Source organism: Phyllostomus hastatus, unplaced genomic scaffold (assembly GCF_019186645.2).
Source record: "Phyllostomus hastatus isolate PE091 unplaced genomic scaffold, TTU_PhHast_1.1 phas_contig_495, whole genome shotgun sequence".
In the NCBI taxonomy this organism is placed as follows: domain Eukaryota; kingdom Metazoa; phylum Chordata; class Mammalia; order Chiroptera; family Phyllostomidae; genus Phyllostomus; species Phyllostomus hastatus.
In genome coordinates, this window is record NW_025333895.1 from 9883830 (window position 1) to 9908199 (window position 24370).

Genomic DNA, 24370 nt, shown 5'->3' on the forward strand with positions numbered 1-24370 from the left:
TTCTGTGAGTTGTTTCACAGCCCACACCCTGGCCACCCTAACACTCGGGACCCCGCGGCCGGCGTTCCTCCCCCTCCCCCGGTTTCTAATAAAGGTCCTGGCTCCGCAGAGTGAGGTTTGGCATGTGGTCTTCGTGAGATGAAGCGCTCAGCCTGGCTGGGCAGGGTGCATGGACCAGGTCCTTCTCCAGGTACTACTGATAGTGGGCGTGTTCGTGGGGGTCGGGTGAAAGGAACGGCTCCCCTTGGGGCAAACAGGCGGAGGCTGCACCAGGGGATGAGCCCCAACTAGGGTCGACAGCGTCTCCCCAGGGTCCGCCTGTCTCGGTGACAGCTGCTCCCGTCTCCTGTGGTCTCTCGGCATTTCGTAACCTAACAAACTCTGAAGGGGGGCGAGGGGGGTCACCGTTTCTGTATGGAAAGGAGAGGGCCATCAGCTGGGGGCTGATCACGTGGCACGGAATAACCTCCTACTGCACGCCGGACCTGCGGGTGCCTCCCAAGCTGCGTTGGGGTGCCTCTTTCCCGTGCAGCGGTGATCACGGTCGGAAATTCACCAGCAGCGACGCCGGGGCTCTGACAGCTTCCAGTGGCCTGTGACAGGTGGCCAAGGGCTGGGTGAGAGTCGGGGGTCACGAGCCCAGCCCTGTGTCCGGTTCTCATGTGCAGGTCTGGAAGCCACCCTGGGGACCCCTCCTGTCCAGCGCGCAGGACACGGCCTCCTGCTCCCGCAGAGCAGGCTGGTAGACCTGCTTGGTTGCCTTGGTGGACGCGCTCTGAAAGTTCGTGTGACACCACTCTGGTGATACTATAGCTTTAAAAACAACCTCGGCTGTTTTACATGCCCTGGCTGCTGTGGCTCCGCAGGTTGGGCCCCATCCGCAAAGCGCAAGGTCACTGGTCGATCTGGGTTCCGTCCCAGTTGGGGGCACGTGACAGGCAACCAATGGATGTTTCTCTCCCTCTTTCTCCCTCCCTTCCCCCCCTCTAAGAATAAATAAGCAAACTCTTTTTTTAAAAAGGCTGCAAAACTTCATTTAGTATAAATATTGCTTAAAGAAGTGAAAGTCCAAACCACATAAAACCGACAAGTTTGGGAACCAGGACAGGCCCCCGCCAGGGTCCCCACTTTGCAGGGCCCAGCAGGTAAAGGTCACGTCAGGGACGCCAACGGCTTTCTTCCCTGCGGACACTGGGTCCCCGGAGGCATAAGCCCCGCACGGAGCGGCACAGCCTGCAGCACGCGTCTCCCAGGGGGTGTCAGGGCAGTTCACGCACAGACAGGCTCTTGATGGCTTCAGGCAGGGCCCCCGCCCCTGCCCCCGGCCCCCCCCCTGGCTCCCACCGCCAGAGGTGAAGGACGTGGTCGTAGAAGGAACAGGTGGCGAACAGGCCGACGTCAAGGTCCGCTGCGCCCACACACTGGTCGGAGTCACAGAGCCTGGGCCCTGGGGTGCGTGGCTGGCCCTCCCTGGGCGGCTGGAGGGAAGTCCTTCCCTGACTTCCACTCTGGAGTGTGGGGCCACCCCCTCTGTCACCCGCTGCTGAACAACCGAGAGCTGGAGGTCCTGGCGACTGACCCGCAGCCTCGTCTTCCGCCGGCTGCTGGGCATGGGGCACACGGCAGGGGGCGAGCCAGGACCAGTCGGCTCCGTACACCAGCGAGCTGGGCAGCGTGTGGGACAGAAGCACTGTGCACGCGTCCTGCTTCTCCTCTGCGAGGGACAGAACACGGGAAACGCTGCGTTACTCAGAGCTGGTTACTCAGAGCTGGCTTGTCCCCGCCAACCGACGGCCCGGCCCACCCTCAGAGTCTCCCCCTCCCAGTCTCAGGGGGAGACTCTGCCGGGCGCAGCACTGTCCAGCAGGAGCGGCAGAGACGCGGCTGTCAGGATGCGCCAGGCCGCTGAGCGCGCTCAGCCTGGCCACGGGCCCCACCGCAACGCTGCCTTTCCCGGGGGGAGGGCCCGGTGGAGACTGGGGAGCAGAGGACAAAGGTGATGCCCAGGTGGAGAGACGGGCGCCTGTGAAGCACGAGGGCCTGACTCGTCCAAGGAACCGCAGACCGGGAGCGCGGCAGCAGTGCCCTCAGCCCGTCTGGAAGCTCAGAGTCCCGCCAGTGCAGCTCCCTGGGCTACAGGGTTGGCCTTCCCCTTCGGAGAGCAGTCGCAGAGGACTCAGCGGGAGCTTTCGGACAGTGAGTTGCCACGGCAACCGAGAGGCTGGAGGGCGCGACTGAAAGAGCTCCAGGAGGCACAGCAGCAGGCCTCTGAAAGCCGCCCATACAGAAAAGGAAATGATGAGGTGTCTCCAAACGCCAGGTGGCCTTGGGTCCAGGGCGGGGCTGAGCCTGCCCGGTGACCTGGGTGCAGGCTTCGGGCAGGGTCCCCAGCGGGAAGCCTGGAGCTTGGACACCCCACACTTGGGAAGGGCGGCTGCTGCCGCCTCCCAATGTGGGGCCTGCGCCCAGGGACCTGAATAGCCATTGGACCGAGCAAGGGCGAAGGCTGCTGCTGGCAGACCCGGTGGACGCTGTGGGGAGGAAGCTCGCCGAGAACACAGCCCAGGCACAGGAGACCTTGGCGGCCGAGTGAGGACAGCAGCACCCTGGGGGGGGGGGGGGTCGAGGCCCTGAGCTTCCCAGACAGCAGGGGTGGTCCCCAGGGACCCGTCCCGGTTCCTCCACATTGACGCCCGGGAGGGACCCAGGACAGGTCGCTGGGACACTGACCGCCCCGACAGCCTTTCAGCCGACAACCACCAGCAGCCCCGGGAGCACAGCAGGCCTCCTGCCGCACAGGCCGCTGTGCCTTGGGCATGGGATCCCCAGGAACAGGCGGGTCCAGCTGCCAGCACCTCCGCCTCCGGGAGCAGAGGGTGCCCAGCAGGCAGCACTGCGACCTGAATGTTACAAACCCAACGTAACGACACGGCCACAGACACGGAGACGTCGGCACCCAGGAGCTTCACAGCTCACCACACGGCCGGGCGGCAGGCTCAGGGGACTGAGCACCGGCCTGCCAACCAGAGGGTCGCCGATTCGGTTCCCAGTCAGGGCACAGGCCTGGGCTGCAGGCCAGGTCCCTGGTGGGGGCACACGAGAGGCAACCACACACTGATGTTTCTCTCCTTCTCTTTCTCCCTCCCTCTCCCTCTCTCTAAAAACAAACAAGTAAATAAAACCTTTAAAACAAAGAAAAAGAGAAACAGACTTGAACAAATGGAAGCGTGTCCTTTTTCTTGAGTAAGATGACCCCAGTGACAAATCTGTTGTGAAGTTCATTTATGTTTTACACAATCCCTATAAAAAAAACCCCAATGAGCTTTTCTATGAGACGAGGCACATGGACCCTCCAGTTCAGAACACCAGGCAGCCAGGAAAACGCTGAGAAGAGGAGCCGGAGGCGGGGCCCCAGGACGAAGAGCGCAGCACCATGCCTGGGCAGCAGAGGGCGCCGGGGCACCAAAAACAGGCCGCGCGCAGAGCCACCAGGAGACAGGCAGCCCCTCGGTGCCCCTGGAGCCCCCGGGGACGGTGCTGGGACGGCAGGGGCACCACACCCAAGGGCGCAGACCCGGGTTCCCTCGGTGTGCAACGGAAGCCACAGGAAGTGCTAGAAGGAGACACTGGGGGTTCCTCTGTAACCTGAGTGTGGGAGGGAAAGGCTTTGTAACTAAGGCTCGGAATCCAGAGTCAAGGAAAAACTACCTACACACTTAATTATATTTCAAAAAAGCACACAAAAACCTGGGCCGGGCCGGGCAGTTCAGTGGGTGAGAGCATCATCCTGATGCGCCAAGGCTGTGGGTTCGATCCCCGGTCAGGGCGCACGCAGGAATGAATCGGTCCAAGATGCTTGAGCAAGTGGAACGACAAACGGATGTTTCTCTCTCCCCACCTCTACCTCTCTGTCTCTAAAGTCAACCAATAAAAATTAAAGTAGAAAGTTAAAATTTACATTAAGAAAAACCCTCCTGCCTGAGGGAAGAACACCACAAGCAAAACCAAGGCAGCGCCAGCATTTCCAACTCGGACCAGAGACAAACGGCTCTGCCACAGGCACGCAGGCACTGAAGCTACAAAACCAAAACAGACCAGACACCGGAGAGAAGAACGGGCAGAAGACAGATTAATCTGCAGAAACAAAACTGTAAGACCAGCCCTCCGTCCGACAGTCGAAACCACCTTCGGTTTCACGCATGCGTGCTGGGCGGCCACCTCTCACGCGCCGGACGCGAAGCTCCGCCCCCGGGCCCCGCTCGGTCCCCCAGGCTGTGGCAAGCGGGCGCGTGCTCACCGGACTGGCGGATCCGTGACCCCGCGGTCCCACGGCGGGGCAGGGCCCCTGGAGACACGCCTTCACAAAGCAGAACGCACGGGAAGCGTTATCTGTAACCGTGAAACGCCGGAAATAACCCCAGATGCTCCCAGAGGAGACCGGGGCGGCCCCACCGCTGAGCAGTGCCGGGCACCTCCCACAGGACCGGGAAGGTCTCTGCAAACCTACCGTGGCCCCTGCTGTGTCTTAAAGTGAAATAAGTGAAGCCCCGCAGTGTGTAAGGAGTGTGTTTTGTGCGAGAGGAGACCTGTGAATACACATACAGACACACACTCATTTTTGCAGAAGGACGCACAGTCACAACGGAAACCCAGTGACACACGTCACCCGCAGGAGGTGAGGGGGGCCCTGGCCAGCGCAGCGCAGCTGGCTGGAGCGTCGTCCCGCAAACCGAAAGGTCGCCGGTTCTGTTCGCATTCGGGGCACGTGCCCGGGGTGGAGGTCGGATCCCCAGTCAGGGCACGGGCTAAGGCACCCGCTCGATGTTTCTCTCTCCTTCCCCTTCCCCTCTCTCTGCAGCTGGGTCTGCAGAGGAGCACAGGGCGACACGCACTGGCCACGGCGACTGGGTCACCAGGGAGACGGCATCTCTCCAGTGGAGGGGCCGGGGCTGCCCTCCGACCCCAGTGACCAAATGACCATCGGCAGTGACGGGACCAGCGGTGCAGGTGGCCCCCGACACGACCCACGGGGGCCAGCAGCGCGTCACCTGCCGCAGGAGACGCCCTGCAGACACAGGCCGAAAGGAGACGATGGAAGAGGGCGCGCCGGGCAGACGGCCCGAGTGGCTCCGACACCAGGTGACACGGATGGCCTCTCGCACAGGCCGCCGAGAGCGTCGCCCAGCGCAGGTGACGCTGGCAAGTGTGGGGGCAGACGTGGGGGGAGCGAGGGGCCGGGGAACGGGGAGCCCCCCACCCCCGCCCGCCGCCACCCCGGCCCCACTCACCGAGGGCCTGCCTGCAGTCGAGGACCCGGAAGCCGCCGTGCATGCAGGCTGCCAGCAGCAGGTGGCCGCACCACGGGTGCCACTTGAGCCTCCACACGCCACCATGCACGGACACGTCTGCGAAGGGCTGCCCCATGTTCCGGGAGTCCCACAGCAGGACGTGCTCGTCGTAGCTGGGACCGGACACCCCAGCAGTGGGTGGCAGAGCCCCTCCGCGGGGCGCACCTCCCGGGGACCCACCCCACTCACCGCCCCAGGGCCAAGCCCCCCACTCCTGCCCCCACCCAGTGCGGGAGCGGCCCACCCGACATCGCCACGCCCACCCGAGAAAGGACCCGGGAGAGCTGGCAAAGGGCCTCACCTGCCCGTGGCCAGGATGCCGTCCCAGTGGGGGCTGCTCTGCACGCTGCACACGCCCATCGAGTGTCTGCGAGCAGAAGGGCGACACCTCAGCCGGCCAGGGCAGGGCCGCCGTCGCCAGAGTCCACGGTCGCGGGACAGCGCTGCCTGCGCCAGCCCGGTGCCGGCCCCGTGGGGTTTACCTCCTGCTAGTGAACACAGGCGTGCTGGGCGTCCTGGTGTCCCAGCCTTTCAGAAGGCCGTCGTCCCCACCTGTGTGGAAACAGAAACACCCACGGGCCATGGCAGTGCCAGGGGTGGCTTCTCCTGGGTGGCTCAAGGCGCCAGCAGGCAGCAGAGCCCCAGGGACAGCCCCCAGGACAGGCAGCCCTGCGCCACAGCCGCGCCTGTGGGCCTGAAGAGGGCGCCTGGCGGGGGGGGTGGAAGGGCAGAGAAGCCCCTCCCTGGGAAGACGCCCCACGCAATGCTTCACACATGGCCAGAGCCCAGGTCCTTCCCGTGGCCTGGCGCCCTGTGACCTCTGATGGCGCCTTCTCCCACTCGAGTCCCTCCAGTCGTTCTGGCCGAGCCGGCTCCTCCCCGCTGTCCTGCCACTGCATGCTCTGCCGCTCCAGGCCAGCACGAGGGCAGGAGGGACCCCAGCCTGGGCACTGAACAGCGCCTCCCGGGCTCGCCCCCCCAGCATGTCCTCGGAGAGGGAGAGGGATGAGGACGGGCGACCGAGGCCGGCGGAGGAGCACCGACCTGAGTACACGATATCCGTCTGCCAGTAGTTGAAAGCCGCGACCCAGGCCTCGAAGCCGTGGGCCTGCCACGTGGCCACAGCCCGTGGTCCCGGCCCCGCCTCGTCCACCTTCAGGAGGTGCAGCTGTCCCTTGGAGTCGCTGCTGATGATTTTCAAGGGCTGGCCACTGGCCCTAGACACAGAGGGCCAGTGGAGAAACCCCGCTGAAGGTCACTCAGAGACCCAAACTCACTGCCCTCTTCCGGTCCCCCAGCGCTGACACTCGATGTCCCCAAGCCAGGTCCTGGGAGAGACCATGCTTCTCACGAGGCCGGCTGGGGCACCCGGCAGAGGCCAGAGCTGCCAGTCAGCCTGCCGCAGCAGGTCCGTGCCCGCTGCTCCTGGTGGAAACACCACCCCTTGTCCCCGAGAGGCTGCAGCTTCTGCTCCTCGGGCTGGCGCTGGCCCGATGGCCCCAGGCGTGCAAGCAGTCGAGGCTCGTACAGGGGGCTTGGGTTCTCTCCTGCGAGAGCATGGGAATGGGTCCTCGGAGCAAAGATGGGGCCCCTCACCTTCCGGTTTTCCCAGTGGACCAGTCCAGTGACAAGGCCAGACACTGCTCGTCCAGGGCAAAGCTGGCCGCCAGCTGCAGGGCATGCGTGCTCCCCTGGAGAGAAGGGACACTGTTGGGGACAGCCCAGGGCCCTGGGAAGGCCACTCCTCCGGCTCCAGCCGGCCGGCATTCCCTCGCCCACTGCCAGGTGGGCCTTGGGCCGCCAGCATCTGAGAGAACCCTCGGACGCTTCAGAACAGGGCCCTGCCTTCCACACGCCTATAGGACTTCCCGCAGCCGTGACCCGGGGAGACAGACACCTCTCCTCCTCAGACCCCACGCCACCCACACCCACTGGGCGCTCTCACACGCTGGCCTGCTTGGGAAGTGCCCTGGTGCACGGCCTCTCGCTCCCCAGGCCTCAGGAAGGCTGGCACGTCGTGTCTCCAGGGGCACAGGTGACGGACCCTTTCCTTGGGTTTCTCTTTCAGAAGTCACGACCAGCCATTAAAGTGCTGTTCCTGTCTTCTAAAGCCCACGTAAGTCTTATCGCCTCAGCAGCCCGGCACGTGCCCCACTGCACCCGCAGCCTCCCGGCTGGCGGCTCCACCAAGGCGCTCTCGGGCGGACTGTGCGGCCCCCAGCCTGCTCCCCGGGCCGGTCTGCCCTGGGCCGTCCTCCCTCACTCCCAGGACAGGGCTGCTGCTGCCAGTCAGCCTGGAGCGAGGCCCTTTCCGCACACACCCTCAGCGGCCACAAAGCCAGCGCCCCGGGCCACTCACAGCAGGACGTGTGCCCCAGGGCAGGCGTGGTCCTGCAGGCTGTCCACCTCCCCGCATTGCAGGACTCCCAACGGTCAGGGCTGTCCCTGCAGACAGCTGGCACACGTCTGAGAAGTTCACGAGCTGACCACGTGCTCTGCTGACTGCCACGGGAAGGACCCTGCCCTTGGCGGAAAAGCCACCACTGTTCTCAGCCCCGGCAGCATCCACCCTGGAACGCTGGTCCTTAGGAGAGTGACAGGCTCTCCTTAGGGAAGAACTTCCCAGATCCGTCGACAGGTAAATCAACAGCCTGTCACTCCTGCTGGTGACACATAAGTGCCCTCCTCAGTGTCAGATGCAGTACCCAGTGATTTAAAATACACTGCGTGCTACCTTAGAACGTTTGGTGATCAAGTTCACCGCTGCACAGGAAACCTCCTGCAAAAGCGTTGGTGTCAGTCTCCCTCCCAAACCCGCTCCGTTCCGGTTCCTTCCACCCCCTACAAAGCCCATCCCCAATCACTGACCTCGGATCCCACCAGTCGGAACAGCTCTATGTGCCCGCCAGCATCCACCACACCCAAGAGGGCCTGGCCAGCCACCGGAACGTGGCACCTGAGGAGAGAATCCACAGGCCACTCAGAACAGGGGGCGTGCCCAGGGCACAGGAACTTACCACTTAAACTTCAGCCCCTACACTGTTTTGGAGCCTGCGGTTCTGTTCCAACAAGATCCCTCAGCATATGAATCAAAACACTGGCATTACTCCTCAGAATATTAACTGTGAGGCTTGGAAACTGACAAAGGAAATGAACCCCAAATCTGCTTCATCCTGCAGCTGCCCATGGGGGCGGGATGGAGAAGGAGTGAACCCACAGCTCAGACGTTGCCCCATCTTGCCGAATGCTGCCAGACGTCAGGCGCCCTGACCACGAGACAGACCCCAGACAGGCGGGGTGGTTACGGAGTCCGTACCATTTCATGTCCAGGATGGCAGAAGAGTCTCTCCTCTGGATCTCGGCCAGGGAGCACGCAGAGAGGTTTTCATCGCAACTGTACAGGTACAGACGGCCGAGACGGGTCTGCGGCACAGTGGCGTCCTGCTCGCCCTGCGAAAGACGCAGCCGTGTCCCAAACACCCTACCAGACGCTGATGCCGGGACAGGAAGCGAGGGAAGGTCTGCAGAGACTGAGTCCTGCCCGGGTGCAACCCCGACTTTCCCAGCTGGACACATGTCTCCTCTCCCGCAGGGCATCGGTGAGCGTGGGATGTGCGGGCCCAGCACATCCTTCCGAACCGGTGCCCGGGCCAGCTGTGCTCAGGGCCCCACAGAGACAGTGCTGGCTGCGCCCTGGGCCCCAGGGCCCGTTCTCACTGTCAAGGGTCCTGGTTTGGACCCCTCTTTAGTTGAGATTTTGCATGTAAGTTGGAGCTACAGTGCACGCATCCAACCTACATCCTGGCCACAAGGCCAAGGCCGCATCTCCACCCCATGACTCCCTCTAGACTTTCCTTCCAGCTCCCTAGCCAGAGAGATCTCCACTCCACATCGGGTAGGCTCTGCCTCTTCTGAGCTGTAACCTGCCTCTCCAGGAGCTCTCCCAGCCTCGGCCCCTCCCCTGGGGGCCGCCCCCGGGCACGTGCGCGGACACGCACGACCAGACTGCCAGGCCAGGGCCAGTGCGCACCTCGCCCTCCGGCGCCCGCAGCTGGTAGGTGCCGCAGGCCAGCACGCGCCGGCAGCCCTCCAGCGGGCACCACTCCACCGAGTCCGCGGTGTACTCCGTGTCCACTGCCTGCAGCAGCTGCAGGGGACGGCCCGTCCCACAGCAGCCGGAGGACGCCGGGCTGCAGGCCGAGCTGAGGGGGACGGGGGACGAAGCCAGCGTGCAAGCCTGGGTTGCGGCCAAGGCCAGGTGAGAGTGGGGTCCGGGTCAGAGCCGGGCACCAGAGCGCCAGGAGCACACCAGAGCGCCAGGAGCACACCAGAGCGCCAGGAGCACACCAGAGCTGCAGCCAGTATTTGCTGTCCTTCAGTGGTTGCTCCCTCCCGACTCTTTCCGGGTATCGGGGCGGGACTTCCGGCCGCCGTTGCCCCCACGCGGAAGACCGGGCTCCTGCGCCCCCTACCGGTCGGCAGACCTCGACGGGCCCCCACGGGCCAGCAGGGTGCGCTCCGGGCCCCGCGGCGAGACGGTGGACAGGACCTCGGGCAGGACAGCTGGGCCCAGAACGGGGAAAGAAGCACACATGGAAGTGGAGGCGTGCACAGGGCCTGGACATCCACGGAGCAGAGTCCGAAGTCAAAGGGGCTGGACCTCGACTGCTCCTCCTTCCCTGTTGCTCCCCTCTCCCCGCCCCCGCCCCCCACAGCGCTGCCGGCCGGCACAGCAGAGTGCGTGCAGGAGGACCAGCTGGAGGACCCCACGTGAGTGGCAGCGCCCTGGGCAGGCGATGCACGAGCGCAGGGGGAAACGCCAGCATTCTTGGAGGGCAGGGGTCTCCTGGCCAGTTCGGTTTAGGCCACATGTGCAAACTCAAAACCTGTCGGCCGAGTCCGGTGGGCACCTCTTTCTACCTGGTGGCAGCGCCGAGCTCTCACCTGTTACGGAGCAGTTACGTCTACAGAGTCCTAAAATTACATCCGGCCCTTTGAAGGCAACCTCGAGGTTGATGTGGCCCCCTGCAGAATTGAGTTTGACATGCCTGGTAGGCTGTACTGGCCATCCAGGCACAGCCACGAGCTGATGTGGGGGAAGGCGATGGTACTATTGAAGAAAATTGGTGTTCTACCCAGCAGGCTTAGCGACCGCAGGCTTAGTGGTGGGCTGTACCGTCCTCAAAACGAGGTTGTAGTTGGACAGCACCGCAGAACGTGACCTTCGGAGGCAGTGAGGATGGCCACTAGGGTGCGCCCTAACCCAGGGACTGCTGTGTTGGTGTCGGGGAGTTCCGTCTGTCAGGGGCACCACCCACCCAGGGAAGAAAGACCTCGTGAAGACCCACACTAAGAATCGACAAGCCCCTGCCAGAGGTTGGAGGGACCTGCACACACCTTTCCTTAGGGCCGCTAGAGGGAGCACGGCGCTGCCCCACACTTGGGTCTGAGCCCTCGCCTTCGACCCAATGCGTTGTTTTAAGCCACCCTTCCTAGGATACTAGTTACAGCAGCTAGACGTTGGGAACCTGGAAGGCTGAAACCCACATGGAGTCCTGGGGATCCAGCCTGCAGCTCAGAGGCAAGGCTAGGCTGCAAATGCAGACATGAGTCAGCAGCTACAGCAGCAGCTGAAGCAGAAAGGGCAGGTCACTCCAAAACAGCCAAACCACATAATCTCTCTGTGGCACAAGAGGGTCAAGTCAGCAGCCCCACATGCTGCGCTCTGACCCGCTGGAAACAAGCCCCACGTGTAATCTTTTCTGAATGCCAAACTCAGCAGTGCTCTCAGTGTGTGGATATGGAGGACGAGAGGTTGGAACCACCAGACGAGGAACCAGGTGCTGGGCACCGGTTGTCTGTAGGGAAGACCTCCTCTAGGGACCACACACACGCCCCCACCCCCAGCTCTGCACCCATTGCAGCTCAGTGTAGGAGCTGGAGGGACTTGGAACAAAACCTCCACCCCCCTACCATCCCCCACCCCATGTAGCCCTTGTCTTTGACCTAGAAAAATGTGCCGCACCTGGGAAGGAAACGCACCCACCTGCGCGACAGCGTCTGCTCCAGAGGCCGTGGTGTTGACTGGGCGCAGGGAAGGCACTGCCACTGGGGCCCACTCTAACCCGGGGCCACGCCCCCAGCTCCAGCCCAGGGCCCTTCGCCAGCAGACTGGGTATGTGGGCACGGCAGTCAGATATGGGACAGCCACCTACTGAGGCTCCAGCTCCCAGTGGCCACAGTAGACAGTGACCCCAGGTCACGGCCATGCCAGGAGAGCCATGAGCCACCATAGAAAGCAACCAAGTGTCAGACCCAGAGTGGTGTTCTGTGGTCAGCCGAGACCCTGGGCACTTCCCCTTCCATCTGACTTCCTGGTGAGGAGCTGACTGCAGAACTTGTGCTGGTCGAGGGGTGCGCACAGGCTGGAGCACCCACCTGGCCGCTGCCCAAAGGGCAGACTAAACCCACAACCTGCAGTCTGGTGCCTCCTTGTCTCAGGAGCCTTTGGAAGCAGGTTGAGCACCTGGGGTCCATGCCTGGAAAGACCACCCAAACCCCAACATGCCCACCTGCTCCTGGCCAGAGACGGAGCCAGCAGTCCGGAGGGAAGACCCTCTCTCAGGATCACATAGCCCCCTGCCCCCACCTGCTCTGCACCCACGCTGCTCAGTGCAGGGTCTGGAGGGACTTGGAACAACTCCCCTGCAGGCAGCACATGTCTCTGGCCTGGAAAATGCACCACACCTGGCCTGCAGTAGCGGAGGGGGGGCTTCTCAGTCAAGTGGGTGGGGAGCACATGAAGCCCTCACCCCTTCAGAAAGCCCCTCCTCCTCTGGGGTTAGGACTGAGCCCCCTGCCTGTTGCCATCACCCAGGACTGCACCGCCCAGGACACCAGGCATGCAGAAGCAGCCACTGGAAGCTCCGCTCACAGGGCAGAGGCTGCCACAGGGCGGTCCCAGCAGGAAGGCAGTGAACACGCACGGGCATTGTGGAGGGGGGGCAGAGGAGCTGCACCAGGGGAAGGACAGAAGTGCCTACAGGGCCAGGGACAGCCGGGTCCGTCCGAGCAGAGATGGCCAAGAAGCAAGGCCCCCAGTGAACTGGCCGGACCTGGAGACTGACCAGATGCCAGCCCAGAGGCTGCCCCGCACTTGGACATCTGGCTCCAGGAAGGGAGAGGAAGACCCAGCCCCGTGGGGGTTGGGAGGGGGCAGAGCTCAGGCACCCTGGCCTCTTCAGTGCACAGGCAGGGCCTCAGGCCCCCACAGAGCTCCCAGCCACTGAATGGAGTGCAGGCAACGACCTTCCAGAACCAGGCTGCGGTCACCCCATGCTGCTCCGGAGGGGCTGGCCTGCTCGGCCACAGGACAAGAATGGGCCTGGCCTCCCTCCTGCTGCCAGCCATTCCCTGGAGGAGTCCAGGAGCAGGGCAGGCCCCACCCCCACCACCCCCAGGACCCACGGGAGAGGTGCTCAGCGGGAAGGAAGAGCACAGAGCCGGGGACGCCGGGTGCCCGCCTGGACTGCCCCTGGATGCCAGGCCCCAGCGGCACGCCCGCGGGGAGCGGCGCCTGCTCCCCGACAGTGAGACACGCGGCAGACCGCCTGCCGTCTGAAGTTTACAACAAACGGTTCTATTCGTACTCTCTAACCCTCCAGTCCCTCCCCCCAAAAAACTGTACATGAGTTTACAAACATATTAACATATAAATAATGAGAAGCATCCTGGCGGGAGCCCCCCCGGCTCGTCCGTCTCTACCCCGGAGAACGCCCCCAGGGCCGCGCTGTGCCACAGCACGAGGCGCCGGCGCCGCGACGAGGGGCCTCCGCCGCGCCGCAGTGGGCGCAGCGCCGGCTTCTTCAGCACCGCCAGGCTCAGCCACCACCATGTCCGAGGTGCCCGCGGAAGGCCGACGCCTCGCAGGGCTGTGCGGCCGCCCACACCCAGTCATCGCTCCGGCTCGAGCTCCTGCTGGAAGGGGCGCCTCTTCTCCCGACAGTGCTTCTTGTGGGCCGGCCAGTCCTTCTGCTGGCACTGGGAGCCGCAGTACCGGGCCACCTGGCATCGCCCGCAGATGTTGAACTCCCGGAGCTGCGAGCACACGGAGCAGGGGCTTCAGTCACACAGAGGCTCCGGATGGGGGGCGGAGGTGCCACCGCTCCGGATGGGGAGGGGCCCGCCGCCCGCCCCCGGCCGGCCACAGAGGCTCCCAGGGGCCCGAGGGGACGCAGGCAGGGGAGCGCCCGGGGGTGCTCGCCGCAGCCCTACCTGCTTCTCGATCATCGTGCAGGGCGGGTAGTGGCACTCGTAGTAGGTGCAGGAGCTCTCCTCCTCCTCCACCACGTCCCCGTTCGCGTTGTAGAACCGCGTCACGTTCAGGACTGGGAACTGCTCCTCGATGGGGTCGGTGGGCAGCTGCTGGATCGCAAGCCAGTACAGGCTCTGCTCCCTGCGGGGGGAAGGGGACCGGCTGCAGGCACAGGCGACCGTGGCAGAGCGGACAGGCCGCTTTCTCCCGCTCAGCAGGCCCCGCCCTGATGGTTGCTGAGGCCACCGGCCACCACACTGCGAGTCTCTTCTCCAGGCGGCACCAGGTGCTCAGCACACTCGGTCTTCCCCACAAGGGGTGCAGAGCGGGGCCGTGCCTCCCACACCTGGGACTGACGGGCACATAGCGGGCCTGGCGACCGTGCGGTCTCGGTCCCAACACCCAGCCCACCTGGGCAAGGCCAGGCAGCCCCTCTCCCTGCTTCGGCCCCCGGTCAGCCCTTCTCCCCATTCATTGCTGTGAAAGGTACCACATCCTCCTAAACACCTGTCCCGTGAGAGTGGACAGCAAGGTGGCAACTGAGGAGCTCCACCTGTCACCAGAGCTGAGTGAGGCCTCTAGCAGGTGGCCCCTCACGCTGGAGCGGCCGGGTGTGGGGGGACAGGGAGTGGCCCCCCAGGAGCTGGGCTTCAAGGGAGGCACCACCTGCGCTCTGAGCGGAGATGGCAGGGAAACCACGCCCGGGGGCCAGGCCAGCAGGGACTCGGGCAGAAGAGGGAAGGGTCACCCTCACACACACCGTGCACAAAAATGAACTCAGAATGCAACAAGGACCTGAACGCAGGACCTCAAACAGCCCTGGCTGGGTAGGTCAGCAGGCTGGAGCATCACCCTGATACTCCAAGGTTACAGGTTCAATCTCCAGTCAGGGAACATACAAGAGTCAACCAATGATGCATTATTAAGCGAAACTACAAATCGATGTTTTTCTCTAAAACAATGAAAAAAAAACCCCCCAAAAAACCCTCAAACAGAAGATCTAGAAGAAAACACAGAACCAAAGCCGCACCGAATGGGCCTGGCCATGACCTCTCCGACGCGACACCCAAGGCCCGGGAGACGAGAGACAACACAGACACGTCAGACCGCACAGTCTCGGAGCCGCTGTGCACGAAGGAGCCATCCCCCGAGTGAAAAGGCAGCGCACGGAACACGGGGAAACGTGTGCAAACCACACACCTGACGACGGACTCGTGTCCGGAAGACACAAGGAACTGCTACAAGTCCACGTGAAACGCACACAGTCTAAAAACACACACGAAGGGTTTCCAGTCAAGAGGGCGGCATGGGCAGACGTGGCCTGCCCCTTCCCACGGCCACGTCAGAATCACACCTGAAACACGGAACCACCATCACTCAGAACCGTCAGAGGTCGAGCTGAATGGAGTCTGACAGCCACGGAGTTAGAGAAACCACGTCCACCCAGACGGGTGGGAGGGGCGCAGACGTGGAACGGGCTGGTCCCTCACCCACGTGTGGTGGATAAACATTCGGGACGGATATCTCGGCTGCGAGGAGTCCCAGCCCCACACCAGGCCCCCAGCCCTGGGTTCCAGGGCCAGGGAGGTAAGTCCCCACAACTTCTGGCTGCAAAAACCTGCAGAGATTGAGTCGGTGGAAGAAACTTCTGGAGCCCCGAACAGTTCCTCTTCAAGAACCCACACATGGACTCACCTACTCAGACGCACTCCCTCTGAGCTCCAGCACCAGGGCGGCAGTTTGAGGGGCACCAGTGGCCTGGGGGGGCGGGGCTGAGGTGCCTGGCATCAAGGCAGGAGCTGCAGGACAGCTTTCTCCCAGGCAGAAAGGTGAACAGAGCCACAGAACGGGCGGGCACCGTATCTGAGACTCCATCAACCTGGCTAACGCTGTCTGCCCAGCTCGGGAGATCCCCTGAGGCTCCGTTCCCACCCAACTTAGAGCTGTGAAGGGCAGCTTCTCCCTGTGAACACCTGGTCCTGTCTCAAGCTTCCCAAATTCCTAAATCCTCTCAAACAAGCACCACTGCCCTCACTGAGCCCCAGGCCAGCACTACCAACAAGCAGCCTAGATTCACAGCTTCGCTTCGCCTGGGAATCTCCAAGCCCAGCACAAGGAGCAGCCATCTCAGATTGCTGCCTTGGGCAGAACACAGGTGGGGGCTGACCTTGGCCTGTGCCCCCCGGGAAACCCCAGGGCCAGCGCACCCAGTGGACAGCTACAGACCACATCAGAGCACCACCACCCTAACCCTGCACAGCTGATCCTCCCCGGAGGGCAGAGGTTGTGGTCAGTGGTCATAGCCAGTCCTTGCAGCTGACTGGCCTGGGTCAATCCCTCCCACGGACCTGCCAACAGCAACCAAGGCTCCACTGCAAGTAGAGGGTGTGCTTAGGCCACATGAAGGGTGCACCTTGAGGACCCAGCTTGGGTGACAGGGAGGCTGTGCCACTGGACCCCACAGGACACCTACTGCATCAGAGCACTCTACCAAGATGGAGTCACAGCAGCTCTACCTAATACACAGAAACAAACACAGGGAGGCTGCCAAAACATGGAGACAAAGAAACATGGCCCAGATGAAAGAACAGATCAAAGCTCCAGAAAAAGAACTTAACAAATTGGAGATAAGCAACCTATCCGATGCAGAGTTCAAAACACTGGTGATCAGGATGCTCCAGGAGCTCAGTGAGGACCTCAGCAGCATAAAAAAGACCCGATCAGAAATGAAAGGTATGCTAACTGAAATAAAGAACAATTTACAGGGAAACATCAGTAGATGGTGAAGCCAAGAATCAAATCAATGATTTGGAACAAAAGGAACAAAAAACAACCCATCGGAACAAGAAGAAGAAAAAAGAATCCAAAAAAAAAAAAAAATGAGGACAGTAGTATAAGCAGTCTGTGGGACAACTTTAAGTGTTCCAAAACTCGCTACATAGGGTGCCAGAAGGAGAAGAGAAAGAGCAAGAAATTGGAAATCTAGCTGAAAAAATAATGAAAGAAAATCCCCCTCATTCGGTGAAGGAAACAGACATGCAAGCCCAGGAAGCACAGAGAGTCCCAAACAAGGTGGATGCAAAGAGGCCCCTCCATGACACACCACAGTTAAAGTGCCAGAGGGTAAAGACAAAGAGAGAACCCTAAGAGCAGCAAGAGAAAAGCAGTTAGTTACCTACTAACTGCAAAAGAAAAGCAGTTAGAATTCCAATAAGACTGTCAGCTGATTTCTCAAAAGAAACTTGCAGGCTGGAAGGGACTGGTAACAAGTGTTCAAAGGCATGAAAAGGAGGGACCTACAGCCGAGATTACTCTCCCTGGCACAGCTGTCATTTAGCATCAAAGGGCAGATAAAGAGCTTCCCAGACAAGAAAAATCTAAAGGAATTCATCATCACCAAATCATTATTACATGAAATGTTAGAGGAACTTATTTCATAAAAAGGTCAAAACTATGAACAAAAATGGCAAAAATACATATCTATTAACAATTGAATCTAAAACCAAACTGAGCAAACAAGAAGAACAGAGGCAGAATCGTGGCCGCGGAGAGCGTTTAGAGGGATGCCAGATGGGAGGGGCTGGGGGTGGGGAGAGAAGTGAGGGGACCGAGAAGCACGAGTAGGTGTCACAGAACAGCCCTGGGGACACAGACGAGGGCGGGGCGATGGCCTGAGGGAGTGGGGCTGCTGGGTGGAGGGGGGAAAGGAGGAAAATCAGTACAACTGTAATACCATAGTCAATAAAACATAATAAGTAAATAAATAAAAGTAGCCCTGGCTGATGTAGCTCAATGGATTGAGTGCCAGCCTGCAAACCAAAGGGTCACTGGTTCGATTCCTAGTGGAGGTACAGGCCTGGGTTGCAGACCAGGTCCCCAGTAGGAGGCATGTGAAAGGCAACCACACATGGATGTTTCTTTGTCCCTCCCTTCCCCTCTCTAAAAGTGAATATATAAAACCTTTAAAAAACTATTCAAAAATGAGTAAATGAATAAAATCTTTAAAAGAAAAAAATGGGCCCTGGCTGGTGTGGCTCAGTGGTTTGAACTCCAGCCTGGGAACCAAAGGGTCCCCAGTTTGATTCCCAGTCAGGGCACATGCTTGGGTTGTAGGCCGGGTCCCCAGTAGGGGGTGTGTGAGAGACAACCACCCATTGCTATTTCTCTCCCTCTCTCCTTCCCCCTCTCTCTGAAAATAAATAAAATCTTAAAGGAAAAAAAGACAAAGGGAGGGGTGGGTAAAGGTGGAAGAGGCTATTGGGGTATAAACGGTAATGGAAACAAACACACAAAAAATGAACTATTTGCCCTGGGTGGTGCGGCTCAGTGTGCTCAGCACTGGCCTGCATACTGAAGGGCTGCTGGTTATATTCCCAGTCAGGGCACATGCCTGGGTTGCAGGCCAGGTCCCCGGCTGGGGGGAAGGGGCAGGGTCGAGGCGCACACCCCAACCACTTGGGGCTATGGACACGGGCCCGCCAGCTGAGCCACCCTCCTCTTCTGCTACCACCAGTCTTTGTGTTGTTTGTGGAGCAGCCTTCCCTCCCCAGCGAGCGGGCAGTAGAGTGAGTGAATGTGAGCCAACTGGTGACCCCAGATGTCCTCGCTGCCTTGGGGACATGCCCCCGTGGAAAGCAAGCCTGCAGCTCGGGTGGCCGTGCCAGAGGAAGAACTGGAGTCCCAGAACCCCGAGACTGTCCACACCTCAGCTTGGGGAGCCAATGAGCACCTTATCTCTGCTTCAATCTGGGGCCAGTTCCTGTCACTTCCAACCTAAACCCAACAAGGTGACTGTTGTAAAAGGGTCGTTTCCTCCCAAGGACAGGGAACGTTAGGGCCACACGCTGACATCAGAGGAGAGAACCCAGGGGCCATGGGCCCCGGCCCTGCCCCACTCGCCCGAGAAGCCTGGCAGGAAGTGAGAGTGTGCAGGGCCCTGCAGAGTCAGGCGGCACTGGCTGGGTGTGGCCTCCACAGAACCTGGGGACAGCCCCTTCCCACCAGGACCCGGGCCTGGCCATCCCACTGTGTCTGCCTCTGCTGCGCAGGGCTCCCGCAAGACCCCACAAGACTCCACAGGAGACAGCTGCAACAGTTCACCCAGTGTCACTTGCCAAGATCCCCCAAAGCACTGACCTGCCGAAGCTCATTGACGCCTGCCTGCTGGGAGCCACCACCACTGCCCAGAGGCCTGACAGCACACACAGAAGCCCTGGGGAGCCCCTGCACCCGGAATGCAGGTGTGTCCAGGGATACGCTGGCTTCTAGCTCCCATCCGGGGGTGGGTCCCCCAGCTCATCCCAAGGCCCCACGGAGCTCCTGGTGGGGCTGTGTCCCACCCATCCCACGGGCTGCCTGAGCCGTCCTGAGCACGGGTGCTGGTTCAGAGGAAGACCCCTCCCTGCCTCAGGGCCCCAGAGAAGTCCCACCCGCAGCAGGCGTCCAGCCCCTCTCCCAGCAGGACCAGTCACCATGAGACCAGCCCAGAAAGATGGTCACTGGAATGCCACCTGCCTCTGGAACAAAAGGAGGGACCTCCACTCCTCGGGAAAGCAGCCGAGGTCCCCAGCCCCCAGAAGCACCGGGGCAGAGGAGAGGTGTGGCCCCCCAGGAACAAGGGCTTGGAGGAGACCCACCTCTGTTTGCTGGACGTCTCTTCGGCTCTGGGCCGCCAGCCCCACGGCACCAGCTGCAGGTTGTCTAGGCGATTGTCCACAGTCACAGCGTTGAGATGCACGACCTGGAACCCGGGAGCGATGCCTCCCCTGTGCCGCTCCCTAGGACACAGACAACTCTCGCGGTCCGCCTCCCAGACCTTCCCAACATCCCGGCCACGTGATCTGAGCTGGGCCCTCATCACACTGGTGCAGTAGCGCCAGGAGCGAGGCTACCCCAAATCCAAGGTGTCAAAGTCTGTGGCCCAAACAGGACCGTGTCGACAGTCCAGTCCCTGGATTAAAGACTAGGCTGTAGGGAGCCAAGGCTGGAACCCCAGACCATCTGACACACGGCCTAGAAAACACCCCATCTGAGCGGCCCCCGGATGCAGGCCGAGGACCACAGCCCCTTCCCCACACGGCACGAACAGGCTCAGCAAGAGCCCAGCAGGGGCCAGATGCCCTCCCCAGGGAGACCGTGTGTCCCCCAGCGGGCAGAGGGATGGACAGGGCTCTTGGTCTGGAGACGTAGGCTGCCCCGCTGGTGCCACAACACGCAGCCACTCCTGAGATAACGGCAGTGGTACGAAAGCGCGAGGGCAGGAGGCTGCCCCGGCACCGCCTACCCTGTGCGCATCTGGACCACGCAGGCCCCGGGGTGGGGGGACATGGCAAGCAACTCAAAAATACCCACCAGAGCAGCTCATGGAGAAGCCTTCCTGACCCCCTTCCTCGATTTTTGTCAAAGGCATATGCAAATATCTTAGCACCATTTCCGTCTGCGTCTACTTCCATCCGGGCCTGAGAAAAAACAAGATATGGGTCTGTTAGAAAGCCTCCGGCTCTTGACAACAGTTCAGTTACCCCCTAGAGAAGCCGAGGGACGTGAGTGAGCCAGAGGGACAGGTGGCAGGCCTGTTCCTGGGACCCTGGGAGCCGGCAGAGCTCGAGGACCCAGTCACGTCCCGACAAACACTCTCCTGCGTCTGAGCAAGGGACACTCACGGACGGCTGTGCGCCACACCCTGGACACAGGGATATACACTCTCCTGCCCTTAAAAGGGCCCACAGCCCAGCGAGAAAGACAACCCTGCATGGGAGACTGCTGGAGAGCGAGGAGGCCCAGACAAGAGAGCTGGGTCCAGGTTCTCGGAGGTCTCCGGAAGGGAGGTGCTGGCGGGGGCGGCCTGGGGCCAGAGCAGAAGCTGGTCAGGTGGAGACAGCGGACGGCAGGGCTCGGGAAGGTGAGTGGAAGGAGAGCACTGCGCCCCGGGACGGGCAGGGCTGAGGTCAGAGGACAGGTAGGGGAGCACCAGACCATCTCCTCAGGAGCCAGGCCTTGTCCCCAGTCAAATTCGGTCACAAATATGGCACAACCAGTCTGTTTTCAGGGATGAATGGCAAGCAGGGTGGCCTCGGGGAGGACCAAGGTCATGGAGGCAGTGCCAAGACCCCATGTCCTGAAAGAGGCTTCCCAGGCCCTCATGACCCACCCCCAGGCACAAAGGAGGCGGTCCTTACCTCAAAGGAGTAGCCCTCCACCAGCGGGATGTCCTGCTCATCTATCAGGGTGTACTTGGTCTACAAATTAACCACATTTCAGAAGTTACATTTGGGATCTGGGCAAAGTGCCGGTGAGAGGCAGCAATGGCCCCTTCAGACTAGGAGAGGTCGGCGGGGCAGGGGCGTGGGCAGTTCGCCACAACAGGCGGAGAGCCGGACCCACAGCTGCTCATTCCCCACCCAAGACTGTGCCAGAGGAGCAGGTACCGGGCTGCACTTCCCATCCGCACGGGACTAACCACAGAACTGCTACCGAACTGGCCAACCTCTACTCTGTGCCTTCAATGCACCACTAAACCTAGCCCACCGCAGTGGCTTTGCTGGAGTGGACCAAGCAGGCCAAGTTGAGGCAGAATAACCAGAAGGTATCAATTAATGTTTACTTGTTAGGAAGGGTACTGGTACACAGCTGAATTGTCTTCTGTAGCGTTTTGTTCCAAATCAAAGCTTTAAAAAATGACAATGTAACCAATTCCTAAATTAGAAGGAAGTCTCAGAGCTAATGGAAACCCACCCCTAGTTAGAAAGCCACGTCCCTCTTGCATGATGGGCAGGAAACAGTCCCCAAACGGACCAATCTCAATCTCACTCTTGCTTGGAAAGCTTTTTTCTAGGATCTGAATCCGTTTTACCTTTATCTGACTGCCTCTGCTCCTCTCTCCCACCCGAAGCTTCCGCCGCTGGTGATGGGAACAGGGTTCCCATCCAGGGTAAGGTCCGTGGCTGGTGCAGCTGCACGGCCGGCCGGCTCCTGGAAACAGCCAAGCCTCAATGCCCACAGGTGCTAGGAAGCCCCAGCCTCGAACACGCGGAGGGCGGGGCCAGGTAAGGGAGAGAAGCAGAGGTAGGCCCTGCTCCGGCGAGGCCCACTAAGGCTCAGCCAGACTTGGCCACCGCTGGCAGCGTGAGACCTGTGCGAAGCTCCACCAGGACCCGCAGGCACGGAACGGCGCGCACACACCGGTCTTGACAAGGACCGAGCGCGCCGCATCGGAAGGGCGCCGCGCTCCCCGCGCCGCAAGCGCAGCCTCTAGCCCCCTCCTCGCGGGCCGTGGCGCACCGTCCGGGCCCTAAGGCCGCGGCCCGCGAAGGGCTGCCCCGCGGGGACATGCCGCCGGCCCGCCACCCGCACAACCGCCGGGCCTCGCGCCCCCGGCCAGGCCCCGCGCCCCCGGCCCAGTCTCGCGCTCCCGGCCCAGCGCCCACCGGCCCAGCCCCCGGCCCCGCGCCGCTCACCTTCCCAGCCACCCGGCCGAGCCGCACGATGCCCAATTTGAAGTCGGTCATGGCCAGGCCTGCGCTCGGCCGGCGGCGCCGCTCCCTCGGGAGGCGCCGGACCGGGGCGGGGCCGCGGCGCGCCGGGCGAGCCGGGCGAGCGGGCGGGCAGGGTTCGGGTCGGGGCAGCCGGGCGGGACGAGGCTGGGCCGGGCTCAGGCCGCTGCCGCCGCCACCGCCACCGCCTCGCGCCCGCCGGACCTGCCACGCGCCGCCGCTGTCGCCGCGCGCACCACGGCAAGCCGAGCCGGGGGCGGGGCCCGGCGCGGACACACCCCCGCCCGCCACCATCCGGCCAATAGCGACGCGCGCACTGCACCGGCCGGCGCGCGCCGCCCGGCTGAGGCCAATGAAGAGAAGGAGAGTACGCAGGCGCGCGGAGGAGCGAGGCGAGCGCGGGGGAGGGGCGCGGCCGGGGGGCGGTACCTCGCGGCCGCCCGGTGTACGTCAGTTTCGCGGGAAGCTTTGTGCAAGCGTCCACGCGCTCGCCGCTCTCGGCCCCCGACCCCGCGCTTGAGCCGCGACCTCGCGCCCGACCCTGCGTCCAGACCCCGCGCCGCCCTGACTCCTCGGTCCGCCCCTGGCTCTGCGCCCCTGAACTGCCCGGAGGACCCCGCGGGTTCGGGTCTCTGCAGGACTCGCGGCGGCCCCCCACGCCGGAAACGGTCCTGCGTCCGCAGGGCAACGGGCAGGGGCACTGGGTGAGGACGGGACCCCAGAGCCCCCCGGCTGCCGAGGAGCCGGGCTAGTGGTCTGCGCCTGCAGGACGCGGGAAGAGCCCTGAGCTCAGCGCCCCTCCTCCCTTCCGGGTCACGGCGTCTCCTGCTCACAGGGGCCTGGTCTGGACCTCGGTCGCCGACCCAACCTGGACTACGCCCACATTCCCTGGGCCGTAGGCTCCTTAACCGAGGTGGGGCGACGCCCCGGGCGTGGAGAGCCTGGTGTAGGGACTCCGGGACTGCGGTCTTTGGGAGGCCTGCCTACCACCCATGCCTCCTGGCAACCGCCTGGCGTTCACCCCCAGGACCTACTGAAGCTACATAAGTTTAAAGTCCCTGCTTATACCCCAGGGAGGGAGGCCGAAAAGCCCAGAATGAATGAGTCACATATGTTGGAAGGCGATGAATGCCGTGGGGGAAACACGGAGATCAGCAGTGGGGGTCGGGGGTCCTAGTGAAGGTGGGGAGCATTGCAGGGCGCGTTGCCCATCAGTTTCAACAAACAGTGGAAGGAGGGGGCGTGAGTCACGTCCACATAGGGGATCCCCCCCCCCCGGGGAGAGGACAGTGCAAAGGCCCCAAACTGGGAACATTTCTGGCACGTTTGAAAACGGGTGGCCCTTGTGATCAGACTGGAGTGGATGAGGAGCAATAGCCTCTCGTGAGGACTTTGACGTTTACACTCAGGAGTGAGGACACAGTGAGACACCACCTCACACCTGTCAGAATGGTTATCAACAATAAATCAAACAAGCGTTGGCCAGTGTTGAGAAAAGGGAACCCTTGTGCATTGTTGCTGGGATTGCAAACTGGTACAGCCATTGTGAAACAGCATGGAGATTCCTCAAAAAAGATTAAAAATAGCCATATGACCCCACAGTTCTGCTCCTGGGCATCTATCTGAAGAAACCCAAAACACTAATTTGAAAAGATATGTGCACCCTTATGTTCATTGCAGCGTTATTCACAATAGCCAAGATATGGAAGCAACTTAAGTGCCCATCGAGACGGTGGAGCAAGAAGTGCTGCATATATACAATGGAATATTACTCAGCCGTAAAAAGAATACGGTCTTACCATTTGTGACAGTATGGAGGAACCTAGAGAGTATTGTGCCAAGTGAAATAAGTCAAAGACAGAAATACCACATGAATTCACTGACATGTGGAATCTAAAATAAATGAGCAAAACAGACACAGACTCATTAATACAGAGAATAAATTGATAGTTGCCAGGTGGAAGGGGTTGGGCTGGTGGGTGAGAAAAAGGAAGGTATTAAGAAGTACAAGTCGGCCCTGGCTGGCGTAGCTCAGTGGATTGCGCTCAGGCTGCGAACCAAAGCGTTGCAGGTTTGATTCCCAGTCAGGGTACATGCCTAGGTTGCAGGCCATGACCCCCAGCAACCGCACATTGATGTTTCTCTCTTTCTCCCTCCTTTCCCTCTCTAAAAATAAATAAATTTTTTTTTAAAAAGGAAGTACAAATTGCCACATA

At 61.5% G+C, this 24370-nt stretch overlaps 2 protein-coding genes across 2 annotated transcripts; both read right to left on the reverse strand.

The window, feature by feature from the left end:
- Positions 1 to 1008: 1008 nt before the first annotated feature.
- Positions 1009 to 13242, reverse strand: DPH7 (diphthamide biosynthesis 7). Its single transcript, XM_045845925.1, has 11 exons — positions 13113 to 13242; positions 9821 to 9911; positions 9379 to 9613; positions 8665 to 8798; positions 8217 to 8304; positions 6945 to 7039; positions 6393 to 6565; positions 5831 to 5900; positions 5650 to 5715; positions 5289 to 5461; positions 1009 to 1714 (listed from the first exon to the last, which is right to left on the reverse strand). The coding sequence occupies exons 1-11, from the start codon at positions 13240 to 13242 to the stop codon at positions 1260 to 1262; spliced, it is 1710 nt and encodes a 569-aa protein (XP_045701881.1). The 3' UTR covers positions 1009 to 1259.
- On the reverse strand, positions 12134 to 22393 carry ZMYND19 (zinc finger MYND-type containing 19). Its single transcript, XM_045846259.1, has 6 exons — positions 22119 to 22393; positions 20841 to 20900; positions 20014 to 20120; positions 19299 to 19439; positions 13623 to 13803; positions 12134 to 13445 (listed from the first exon to the last, which is right to left on the reverse strand). Exons 1-6 carry the CDS (start codon positions 22167 to 22169, stop codon positions 13302 to 13304), a joined length of 684 nt encoding a protein of 227 aa, XP_045702215.1. The 5' UTR covers positions 22170 to 22393; the 3' UTR covers positions 12134 to 13301.
- Between the last annotated feature and the right edge of the window lie 1977 nt (positions 22394 to 24370).

Bases quoted from the DNA above. Each gene is read 5' to 3' on its own strand.
- DPH7 (XM_045845925.1), bottom strand. From the start codon at position 13,242: ATGGTGGTGGCTGAGCCTGGCGGTGCTGAAGAAGCCGGCGCTGCGCCC. The intron at 5,901-6,392 runs GTCGGTGCTCCT...GTTTCCACACAG, and splicing joins GACGGATATCGTGTACTCAG to GTGGGGACGACGGCCTTCTG. The intron at 5,716-5,830 runs GTAAACCCCACG...TTCTGCTCGCAG, and splicing joins CCTGTGTTCACTAGCAGGAG to ACACTCGATGGGCGTGTGCA.
- ZMYND19 (XM_045846259.1), bottom strand. From the start codon at position 22,169: ATGACCGACTTCAAATTGGGCATCGTGCGGCTCGGCCGGGTGGCTGGG. The intron at 19,440-20,013 runs GTGGGTATTTTT...TCTGTGTCCTAG, and splicing joins CTTCTCCATGAGCTGCTCTG to GGAGCGGCACAGGGGAGGCA. The intron at 13,446-13,622 runs GTAGGGCTGCGG...GTGTGCTCGCAG, and splicing joins GCACGATGATCGAGAAGCAG to CTCCGGGAGTTCAACATCTG.